Source organism: Acomys minous (assembly GCF_964271855.1).
Source record: "Acomys minous genome assembly, chromosome: 7".
NCBI classification, from domain to species: Eukaryota; Metazoa; Chordata; class Mammalia; order Rodentia; family Muridae; genus Acomys; species Acomys minous.
The window spans coordinates 65641384-65654239 of record NC_140488.1 but is presented as its reverse complement, the minus strand read 5'-3'; the positions used below and the strand labels follow the sequence as shown (position 1 = coordinate 65654239).

The 12856-nt window shown below is 33.5% G+C and overlaps 1 protein-coding gene across 3 annotated transcripts in view; it reads left to right on the top strand.

Annotated features, from left to right (window-relative positions):
* LOC311601646 (uncharacterized protein) overlaps positions 1-12856 on the top strand; it is a 339815-nt gene that overhangs the window by 173075 nt on the left and 153884 nt on the right. For all 3 annotated transcript variants that reach the window (XM_084789248.1, XM_084789247.1, XM_084789246.1), the window contains exons 11-13: positions 1920-2029; positions 2431-3809; positions 7129-7218. In XM_084789248.1, the coding sequence (XP_084645374.1) occupies positions 1920-2029; positions 2431-3809; positions 7129-7218 (1579 nt within the window). The remainder of the gene's footprint in view (positions 1-1919; positions 2030-2430; positions 3810-7128; positions 7219-12856) is intronic.

Sequence of the window (12856 nt, the reverse complement as noted above, 5' to 3'; positions counted from 1 at the left end):
CTATATATTACTCTAGCAGTTTCAAGGTTTCAAACAAAACTCAAAATGTAGACATGGCATATGTTCCAGGTACATATTTCATATGGCACTATTCCTAATATCCAAATTATAGGATTAACCTATATGTTGATCATCAGATGAATGGATAAAAAAGTTGTGGTATCGATACACAACGGCATTTCACTCATCCATAAGGAAGAATAAGATTATATCATTTGCTGTAAAATGGGTGGAGCTTGTGATAGTCATATTAAGAGAAATAATTCAGACTTACACAAACATCACATTTTCTCCTAGGAGGGAAATATATCATGAAAATAAAGTAAAAGAGGACTAATTAATAAGATGGATAATTGAAAACAGGACAGATGACTTTCTCACGTACTCTGGTGCCTCACATTTGACCATGTCCCCTGGAGGGGGAGATCTGGTAGCACTCAGAGGAAGGACAGCAGGTTACCAAGAAGAGACTTGATACCCTATGAGCATATACAGGGGGAGGTAACCCCCCTCAGGAACAGTCATAGGGGAGGGGAATAAGGGGAAAATGGGAGGGAGGGAAGAATGGAAGGATATAAGGGATGGGATAACCATTGAGATGTAACAAGATTAAATTAATAAAAAAAAAAAGAAAACAGGACAGGAGAGGGTGTTGCAGTGGATATAGTCAAAGTAGTTAAAGAGAAATACCATTTAAATTTGTCACTTTGTATAACTGATACTACTAAAACATTTTAGAACAGAAAAGAATCAATAAAACAAAATAATCAAAATTAGCAACTGAGAAATTGAAGTTTAATGGCTTTTACTATATACAGCTTGATTGTAGGAGTCAGAGAAACTCTGAGTTTTTGCACTTTTTAGATAAATGTGTAGAAGAATATAAATTGCATTTTCTATCAACTTCTGTAATGTGGAAATTTTAATGTTTTTCTTGTTTATTTACCTTATAAACATTATCTTTAATTTGTGAGTCATTTGAATTTTATAATTATTTTGAGATTGTAAAAAAGTTTCTTCTAAATATCTTGTTTGAGTCTCCCAGTTATCTTCTGAGAAAGTAGATTTAAAACTTGTATTACCATCAATTCTGAAACATAGGAGATAATATGGAAGTTTACTTAGTATCTAAAAGCCACATTTATTACAAGTTATTTTATTTTCAGATTTTTATTTAATACTGGCTGTATCCTTCTCTCTTGATGAGTCATTGTGATTGAAAGGAACAAAACTTATTTTTATACTCGAGGAAGGAAAAATAGATAGGTTGTGGAGATTTAATTCATTAATCTATTATCACCTTAAAAACATTGAAGGATAAGAAATAGAGTTAATATTTGAAGAAAGAAAAAAGAGAATTAGAAACTGAAAAAAAATCAAGACCTTGACAGAAAATATTTCTATTTCTTGTTTTCTTAAATGCATAGGGTCACTTGTGTATACTTCTCTATGTATGGCTGTTTTATTTTTCTATAAAGGTTGTTTGTTATACTCTTTTAAGCTTATGACAGAATTAGTTTTTACATGGAGACTAAGATTACTAATTTACACTAATTTCATACAACCAGCAGGGAAATTTTTATGAGTACAAACTCTAAATATCTAACAAAAAGAATCTGGTTATTCTAATTTGAAGCAAATGCCAAAGACTGATTTGCATGGGAATATTCTGGTATTGAGAGTTGAGATTAGCTTATAGGAACATAGTTGATGGACAAACATCTCATAATGTGTCTATCATGTGTTCCCTTGTATTTAAATATTAATTCTGAGGTTTTACTCAGAAAGGTTGTATAAATCCTATCAAGCACAAGTTTGTAATTAATCAAGCTAACATTTTTTTAGTCTAAATGCTTTAGTGTGCTGTGTTTTGTGTTTAACTTAAAAAGCTATAACTTTATGATTTATTTGTTTTTCAGCCAATAACTACAACCATCTTATCATGTGGAACTTCCATACAATATACATCCCTTCCAAACCAAGGAGTATCTGGGAGTTATTCATCTTCACAAAGAGTTAACACTCCAAGGTAAATCTCACTAATAATCAGGTCTGCCTATATACAATTTTCATCTAGACTTAAACGTAAAAATATTCTACTTTCAACTTACAGTACACATTAAGCATGATACTTGATGAATAAATTTTGATATATTGACTAGATGTAAATAAGAAAATTGCATATTAACAAGGAAGTATCCTACTCAGGGAGATAATTTTAGGTCCATTGGAAAATAGTTAATGTGAGGGAAAGATGCCAATGAGTTTAAAATATACACACTAATATACTTTTCCACAAAATTCTTAGGGTTGTTTTTTTCTTTATATAGTGAACAAGTAAGACTATGTGCTCCATAGTATGTTCTTACAGAAGAATTTCAATAGAACCATAAATATCTGAACATGTATTCATGTTTATTTTTCTTTAAGTGATGAAGAAGCAGTTGTACTGGAACATGATAAAGGAAACAAATTTGAAACACAAATTCCTGATACAGATGCATCTGATACTTTAGGGGGTTCTTTTTCTTATAAAACTCTCCAAGACCTAACAATAATTGAAAGTGATACTCCTCTTATAGACTCTGGTTCTGAACAATGTGTGATTGGTTCTGACTCTGACAGAGGAGTTGTCTCAGATTTTGAGTTAGAAGAACTATCTAAAGATTTTGGATCAATAATATGGGGAATGGACTCTGACTCAGAAAGGTCTCCTAGTGATTCAGAGTCTACAAAGCACCTGTTAAAAGGAGAAACTTATCAGCTGGATTCAGTCTTTGGTGAAGACTTGACCAAGACTGGAAAACACCTGGTGAGAATTGAACAATGTCAGGTGGAATCAGGATCTCTGAGACATTGGGTGGCTTCGGGCTCAGAAAAGTTACTGGGAGATTCTGACTCTGAAATATACTCTGACTCTGACAATGAAAGGAAGAAAGAAGAAGAAATGCGCCAAATGTCTTCAGATTCTATAAAACGTATGATGGAATCTGAAAATACAATGATGGAGAATGAAAACTTCTGGATGATCCCTGATTCTGAGAGTTATGCAGTGGGCTCATACACAGAAAAAGGTGGAGCATCAGTATCTAAGGTACATATGACACAAGTTGATAAAACAGAAAAACCTAGAGTTAGGAGATATGTGATAGACTCTGACTCTGACTCAAATGAGATGGACTTAGATTCAGAAAGACGTGAGCTAGCTTCAGCAGCTGTTATGTGTTTCACGGATACAAAAACATTTCACCAGAGCACTGCTGGCAACAATCTCCCAAAGGATTCTTGGTCTGAAAGAAGAACAGTGAACTCAGACTCTGAAAATCCTGTGATGTCCTCTGATTCTGTGAAGCACATGAAGAAGGCTAAAACATGCAAAAGTACCTGTAATTTGGGAAGACTCAAGGTGGCTCACAGGTCTGAGTCTCTACAGCATTGGTTAGATGCTAAAACAAAAGAATTAGATTCTGATCATGGTGGACTTTGGGATAGCTCTGGAAAGTATCACTGTAAATCTGTCATACCTAGCTTTGGAAAAAGCCAGCATGACCTTCAAACATTTCAGAGCATCACTGAAGAAGATCAAGTAGGCTCCAGCTCTGAAAAACATCAGACACAACCTGGAAATGAAAGAGATAGAAATGAACCTGAAAGTAAAAGACACCTTATAAAGACAGAGAAGGGATTAGACAATAAGGAGTTTCAAATGGATAGGGAAAGAGAAGGATATCTTGTGGAATCTGACCGCCATGATTCAGAAAATGAAGCACACCGGCTTGGTGCTCGCAGAAAGGATAATCGTCCTCCAGGTAAGTTAAAATGTATGTGGCCTTTGGAAGTATGTTATTTTATAATATTATTAATAACATCATATCATTTCCAAAAATGTCAGTAGTTTTGATAGATTTGGGACTGAAACCACTTAAGAAACCCCATAAGAAATTTAGAGACTAAACATAATCCCAGATTTTTATTTCACTTTTAAAATCTGGGACTATCTTGCTTTAGGAAATTTTATCTCTATTTTAAAAGGAGGAAAGTTAAAATGCTTATAGAACCAATCTCTATTCTGACAAAAGAAAATAATGTAAAATTTAACTCCCATCATTCTGGAATAGGTAAAAGATTTTTCCTGTTTAGTTATTGTAAAATGATTTAAAATGTATTATGTTTAGAGTAGTTCATAGCAGTTCTATGTAAAGCATATACTTATAAAGAGTTAACTAAATTGTCTAGGGCAGTGATTGTCAACCTTCCTAATGTTTTGACCCTTTAATACAATTCTCATATTGTGGTGACTCCCAATCATAAATTTATTTTCATTGATACTTCGTAATTGTAATTTTGGGACTGTTATGAATCATATTGTAAGTATCTGATATGCAGTATACCCCCAAAGGGGTCACAACCCACAAATTGAGAACCACTGGTCTAAGGGCTAGAGAATTATAATGATATATTATGATAAAGTAAACATGAGTAACAGATAAATAAAAACTATCTAGTGAAAATTATGGAACTTGAGGAAAACCTTTATGAGAGAACAAAGGTAATTTGAAAGCTGATGTAGTTAGGCTTCTATTCTTAAAACTACTGTTTTCTGAAATATATCTGTGAATTTAGGAAGTTTATCATTGAATGTCTTAGGGTTACTATTGCTATGCTAAAATACCATTACTAAGGTAACTTATAAAAGGAAGCATTTAACTGTAGTGTACTTAAAATGTCAGGGTGTTAGTCTATTATCATGGTGAGGAGCTTAGGTAGGCAGGGAGGAATGATGCTAGATCAGTAGCTCACATCTGATCCAAAGTTTCCAGGGTAAAAGTTACAGCAAAAGTAGCCTGATATGGGCTTTTGAAACCTCAAAGCACACACCCCAGTAATACACATCCTCCAAAAAGGCCAAACCTACTCCAACAAGGCCACACCTCATAATCCTTCTCAAGCAATCCCCCAACTGGGTACCAACCATCCAAACATGAGCCGATAGAGGCCATTCTCATTGAAACCACAACACTAAGAAAATATGATTTGCTCTGAAACTAATCAGTTAAGTATACTTTCTCTTAGTTTGCTTGCATCTTAATATTTGAAATTGGATAGAAATTATCAAATTTCTTAATAATTAACATAAGCACGCATTGGTATATGTCCAATCAGAAGATAGAAACACTTTCAAACATTAAAATAATTTTTCTAAATGTTATTACTCACCTTTATTATTTTTAATACTGAAAATAGTTTTGCATAAGTAATCATATTAACTGCAATATGTCAATAGTTTTTTTAAGTATTAAGTATTCATTAAAATGTATTCTTAGGAATGTATTAGGAAATGTGACACATTAAAATTCTGGTGCCTCATATTTGACCATGTCCCCTGGAGGGGGAGACCTGGTGGCACTCAGAGGAAGGATAGCAGGCTACCAAGAAGAGACTTGATACCCTATGAGCATATACAGGAGGAGGAGGTCCCCCTCAGTCACAGTCATAGGGGAGGGGAATAAGGGGAAAATGGGAGGGAGGGAGGAATTGGAGGATACAAGGGATGGGATAACCATTGAGATGTAACAAGAATAAATTAATAAAAAATTTAAAAAATTCTCTCTAAACACAGTTCACAACTTAGCCTACAATGCCTCAAATAAAACTGTCAACTCTCATGGTCTAGAAATCTATATAAATTTTGAATTTTGACAACAGTGTTCTTTAATTTTACAGATACCATGCTCTATCTGTACTGATTGTTGCCTGTTGAATGCTTAATCACAATTTCTTATCTCTCAATTTATGTTGATAATAATAGGCTTTTTGGTTTACTTGGCAAAGATACCATGCACTTAAAAGTTCAGAAAGGTCTGAGCATGGTGGCACACACTAATTCCCAGTACTCAGGGAGGAAGAGGAAATCTGGTTGTTATGAGTTCAAGGCCAGCCTGCTCTATAAAGCTAGTCCAGGACTGCCAAGCCTACATAGAGAAATCCTATCTCAAAAATAAAAACAAAAGCAAAAACAAACAAACAAAACCCCACCAAGTTCAGAAATAGTCAAAAGACAGATTTGTAGGGAGTGTCTGGGATTCCTCATTCATTTTTACCTATTATATATTTAAAATATAAACTGATGTAACAAATGTGATTTAAAACCTACAATTAAATTGAAATTTCTAAGTATAAGGAAATGTTTCTTAGTCACTTGCATGTCTTCTCTATCAAAATTTCTGTTCATAAGTTTACTCACTTTTTGTATGTATCTGATATTCCCTTTTTATTAATAAAATATATTACAAAGACAAAAGATTGTTCTTTTGCTACACATACCCTGTTCATTTCCAAGTGAGCAATAATTCTTTTTTTTTCTGGATACAGGGTTTCTCTGTGTAACCTTGCCTATTCTGAACTCACTTTGTAGACCAGGCTGACCTCAAACTCACAGAGATCCACCTACCTCTACCTCCCCAAGTGCTAGGATTATAGGTATGTGCCACTGTGCTTGGTGAGCAATAAATCTTAAAGGCAGCCTTTACCTTGTGTAGTCATTCTCATCATATCTGTAAAGAGATGTAAGGAAAAGAGTTTGCTGTTTTTCCAATACCCAAAACTAAGTCACTATCCTTCTGTGACTATGCATACTAATTAGATTGATATTTTTCTTTTTAAAAATATATTTTATTAATTTATTCATGTTACATCTCAATGGTTATCCCATCCCTTGTATCCTCCCATTCTTCCCTCCATCCCATTTTCCCCTTATTCCCCTCCCCTATGACTGTTCCTGAGGGGGATTACCTCCCCCTGTATATGCTCATAGAGTATCAAGTCTCTTCTTGGTAGCTTGCTTAGGTTGATTTTTTTTAGCCAACTAATAACCCTATTATTATTAACTTGCTACAAAGTTTTTAGAGCTATGTTTTTACTTGTTACATAGAGTTACTCATGCCACAACATTTTAAAATTAATTTTTAATATGATTTTATTAAGTTTCATGATATTTTGGAATAGCAATACCACTACAAGTAAGTATATTTTTAAAAGGATATTACAGTATTAAACATGATTTTTATTGCAGAATTATCATTTTATTAGTAATTTGAAAGTAACTCAATGCATGTAATATGATTCTAGGTTTTTGGAGGCCAGTTATCTTGCCTCCCAAGCTTGATCACGAAAAGAAAACTGAAGAGCAAAAATCTGTACAGCAGAAAGATAGCAGAGGTGAGTATACTCAATAGAATTTGTCTAAAATTTTAATCATGCTATTTGTTAATATTTGAAAAATGAATTCAGGATCTGGTGTTAGTCATAAGATAATAGCCAAATACAAAGATTCTTTAGGAGAATTCACTGGACCTAACACATAGTAATACTTAAGTTTATGATTTACTACAAAGAAATTCAACACAACGAAAAGATACATGAAGTATAATCTAGGTACATTTTATATATATATACATATACATATACATATATAATCAACCCAGAAACATTTTTGACAACATATATGCTGTTTGCCTATAATACTGGTTAGATTACCAATGTCTATAATGTATTTTTAATGGTTTGGCTATAATTCACTAAGCAAAGTATGAAACTCAGTGATTTTTTTAAATATTTTCACAGATATATGTAACAGTCTACTCAGTTAAATTGAAGTATTTTTATTAGTAAAATGACAACTCTGCAATTATTACCTATGAATCTTCCCCTACTTCACTTTCCCTAAGAAACAACTAATCTATTTGTAAATTTCCCTAACTTACTTCATTTATATGAATTGAATCATGTGATTAATGCCACTTTGTGACAGCATTCAATTAGTATAATGCCTCCTATAGTATAGTGTGTATCATATTAGTCATTATCACTTTTTATATATAAACCTATCAATTGATATTCATTTGTATTCATTCAACTTCAGGTACCATAAATAACAAGGCTACTTTAAATATTTTATAAGATTCTATGAGGATATAAGTTTCATTTCTTGCTGGCAATATGGATAGAAGTAAAAATGTATCAAACCCCAATTTTTTTTTTGCTTAAAGAACTGTTATACTATTTCCAAAACTTTATATTCTTACCAATACTATATTAAAGTTTTTATTTCTCCACATTCACATCATTTCTTAGTATCTTATTTTATTTTCACCACTCTGTGTGAAGTGTAAAGTGGTGTCATATTTCAATCTTTATTTATAATTATTATATCAAATAATTTATTTACAATTATTTGAAAACTACCTTTTTATGATGTTTCAACCATTTATATCATCCTTAAATAAATGTAAATTTGGAGTCTGGATCATTTTAATTGGTTTATATAGGTTATTATTGAATTGTAAGACTCCTTGTTACATCAAAAGTATATCTATACAGCTGGGGTCTTGTGAGGCCCAACTCCATCCATTCTACAGAAAGAACTACAGACAACTAAAAAATATTGAAAGCTTTAAAATAGTTTTCCAGAGGAAGGCAGATCACTTTGAGTTCAAGGCCAACTTGGTTTACAAAGCAAGTCCAGGTCAGCCAAGGATAACACAGAGAAACCCTGGAGAGAGGGGGGGATATGGGGGGCAGAGAAAGAGAAAGAAATAATTTTCTCTAGAAAAGGTCACACTAATTGGTTCTCCAATACCGACTGGTCAGTCCTAGAAACATATGCATACAAATAACATTTTATAGATTAACAAGGTGCACTTATGTATTTAGGAACATGCACATATATAAAAATGATTAAATAAAAAAGAGACAAGGTATTTAAAAGAGAACAAGGAGGAATACGAGAAAGGATTTGGATTGAGGAAAAGGAAGGGAAAATTATGTAAATATATTATAATCTCAAAAAATTTTAAAAGTATATGTATAAATTAGGAATATGACTTGAGCATACTTTCATATTGTATGAACTATATTTTCTTGGCATCAAAATGAAAATTTAATTTGATAAACATCATTGCTATAGTTATATATTTTCATATTGTCTATAATTAATACCAGTTTTCCTTTTTGTTCTTTGTATGTTGAGTCTTATAAGAAAACTTTGCCAATTTCAAGGTTGCAAAACTTTCTACCTTTTTTTTTTTTTTTTACCAAGAGTTGCATAGGATTGAATCTTATATTCAACTGATTAGTCTATTCGGGGTGTTTTTTGTATAGTGTGATGTAAGAGAAACTTTCTTTTCCTTTCAAGTGGCTGTACCTTGTCCTAGTGTTATTTGCTGATAAGAGTATTCTTTTTCTCTGGAATGGTCTTGGCACCTTTGTTAAAAATTTGTTTAAATTAATCCATAATTTTATGTTTAGATTGTAGTTTTTGCCATTTACGCAATCTGCTCATCATTGTAACAACACTACACATCGTTTAAAAAAATACTGCTGTGTGGACACCTCAGCATGTCAGAAAGACCCTCTGTGAACCACATTCTCAGGAACTCTGAGTAAATGTCATGGGACTATATGATGAAATTTTGCCAGCAGAATACCATTAAATTAGGAGTGGTGCATTAAGACTACATAGTACTAAAATAGGTAAAAACTTATTAGGATCTATCTGATGAGCTGTATGCAGTATACCAGATATTGGGAAGGATTGCTTAGGGACGCAGACAGCATTCACAATTGAATTCCTAAGAAAACACACAAAGGTATGACCATATTCTGGGATGCTGCCTTTGAAACAAAGTCCACAGACTGCCCCAGCATCTGTAATCTTATCTTCTAGAGGAAGACCCAGAAGAAAGAACAGGACTACCGTTGACAGTGAAATTCATAGAAGCAAGACAAAGTTCTTGAGACAAAATGAAACATGAGAATCTTCAGTCTGAAATTGGCAAATTTTCATATCCTATACCCTCATCCTTAGCTTTCTCCCTTTCATATCTATTCTCTTATATTTATTACCCAGTGTCTCTTTATCAGGCTAAGTTGGTACTTTTCTGGCTCTGCACAATATTATTTCACTCTTCACTATTTCATTTTCCCTCCAAAAACATAGACTTGAGTGATGAGTAAGGACACAACCTCCTGAGAAATAGGACCCATTATGTTGTCATGTCAGTATCTTCATGCCAGTTACTTTTCAGCCTACTTTTAAACAGAAACTGTCCCTACTATCTCCTATTTTTCATATTATTCCTACTTCTATGTATATTACCATCCTCAAAACTCATTTATTGTGTATTTTCAAAGTATTCCCAAGATTGCAGAAATTCTGTTCACAGCCTCTTGTTAATTTTTCTTTGACTTTGATTAAGCATTCCAAGTCCTCTAACTTCTCTTTGTGCCCTGATACTCTGTCCTCCTGCTTATCCATTCTTTTTGTGATGTTCACAATGAGCTGTTTGATTTATTAAATTCTCCATTTTCAGCACTTCTGCTTTGGGACTTCTTCAATAACTCTTTATGGAACATCATTTTCATATCATGTATTCCTTATTTCATTCAGCTGTTTTTCTTGGATTCTCTTGGAATTTGTTGATGGATTTGTGTCCTCTTTTCTTTATATACTTTCTATATTAGTTAATTTCATAATTTTCCTGTACCTCTAGGGTGAAAATCTGTTTCTGGCTAGGTCGTAGGCTCTGGGTAAGAAGCTATTACTATTTTTTGTGCTACATGGATATTGTATTAAACTGTCTTCTATGTTCTTATCTTCATACCCATTGGTTAGTGCATCTCTCAAATCCTCATCAAAAAGATTTTTTTCCATAGATGACAGCATAAAGACTAACAACTTATCAATGTGCACAGAATCATAGACTGTGGAGTCCTCAGCTCTAACTGGGACTTTATGTCACATTGACATCCCCCAAGGTTCAGGGATCATTACAGAAGAGGGGATAAAAAATATAAAAGGCAGAGTGAGTGACTGCCTAATATGAGAGCACAGTTATTCATGTGAACTCAGTGTCTATGACTCCACATGATGCGAAGCTAGCCATACTCCAATAAATGGTCCCCCACACATAAACATTCAGACAGTACTAAATGGACTCAGAGGATATTAAGTTTAAAAGACAGAAAATGTACATGAAGTTGGGGGGAATGCTGATGGTATAAAAGATGTATTGCAAGGGAGAGAATTAGAAGTAGGCTGGTTCCAACAAATGATATGATGTATGAATATAAAATATAATACTTATTAATAAGCATATTTTAACAAATGTTACTTTTTAAAATTTAGTCACAATATGTCTCTATTTCATTCTTGTAAGTCCTTTCCAACTTCAATCTGGACACCTGTGAAGAGCCAAGGAAGCCTTTCTAACAAGTTTAAAGAATGGCTTTACTAAATCTGTTGTTCAGTTTCTTCCATTATGCCTTCTCCAAGTAGGCTCTTCAGGAAAATTATTAATAATAAACCCCCATATGTCATGACATCAAATGCATAAATAATCTCATGTTATGCTTCTTAATCTTCCCTCATCTAGTTAGAACAAAATCCCCTTACTAGAAAGCTCTGTCTTAAAATTTGTTTCAGGCCATCAGTTCAGGCACAGTGTAACTCCAGCTACTAAGTTTGAGCTAACATGATATCCCTGCAGGCTCAGAGCTTATTATAATAGAGTATACACACCAGAAGTATGGTCTCAGAAGGCACATTTGATGCTCTTGGAAGCACATCTCAAACAAAATGTATAGTAGTCAGACAATCCAGGTCAATAGGATTCCCACTATGGGATATACTTCTGTAGGATTTTCAGCATAGTCCTCAGTATAGTCTAATTAAGTTAGTTCTGTCGGATTTCAGAACAACTGCCTAAAAAGCTGACAGCTCCAAGTAGTTTTGCTTGACTAGCATATTAGTCAACACCTCAACACCTTACTTTATTTTCCATGTATATGTGTGTAATGTACTGGAATTTAAGCTATCTATCCCTTTAAATCTCATACTCATTGCTGCCCAGTATGATTTTAGGGTTAGCAGCCAAATAAATTCAAAGAACTTAAAGTACCTCAAACAGTCAGCTAAGGAAGTTTCCCTTCAGAAAGGGGTGGAAATTTATAGAAACTGTTATGAAAAGCAATGATCATTAGTTCTTTATTAGAAGCCCATTTGTAAAGCTTATATTCTATTGTTATAAAATTAGTATGTGCCGTTTATGTTTTATTTTCCATTATGTGGTACTTTAACAAGATCTTTGTCTTTGATTGGGTTGTACGCGAATGTAACAAACAGCATTTTTAAAGAATATTTGAATACACCTTAACCAGAAATATAAATCATGAATCTTTAAAATCTTGAAAAATGGCTTTACATAATATTTTACAATTCTTACTGTGATATGCTGGCTAGCCTATAAAAGATCAATTCCTTTCTGGGGATAGCTGAATTTAGCAATCAAATTTCTATATTAAGAAGTGAAACCAGCCGACATCAAAGAAGATGATGAGCATCAAAGAGCCTCCTTATGGATATGGCTTCAAAGGTGGCAAAATAGCCACTGGACAAAATGTCCTCGTTCCTGCTACAAACAGAATCTGCCTAAAAATGGGCTACTTAGATGCAGGCAGAGTCGACAGCCGCACTCCTCCAAGTCAGGGTAAGCAAGTCCTCAGTAGTTCCTGCCCTGCGAACAAGTCTGGTAGAGATATTAGGACAGAAAACTAAAGATGAGGCTCCAACGTTATAAAATGTATTGGGTGACTGGTCAGGCAGTAAACTGTCTTAAGTCAATTTGTACATTTTGGAAGCTGCTAACTCACACTGCTGGTTCACTCAGGAATTTAAGTTTTATTCCTTCTCAGGTCTCTGAGGGGCATTGAAGACAAGATAGTATAGTTTTACAACCAAGTTTAGTTAGTTAGGGGAAAAGATTGTTTTAGATCAAGATAAAGAAGTTAAGCTATTAGA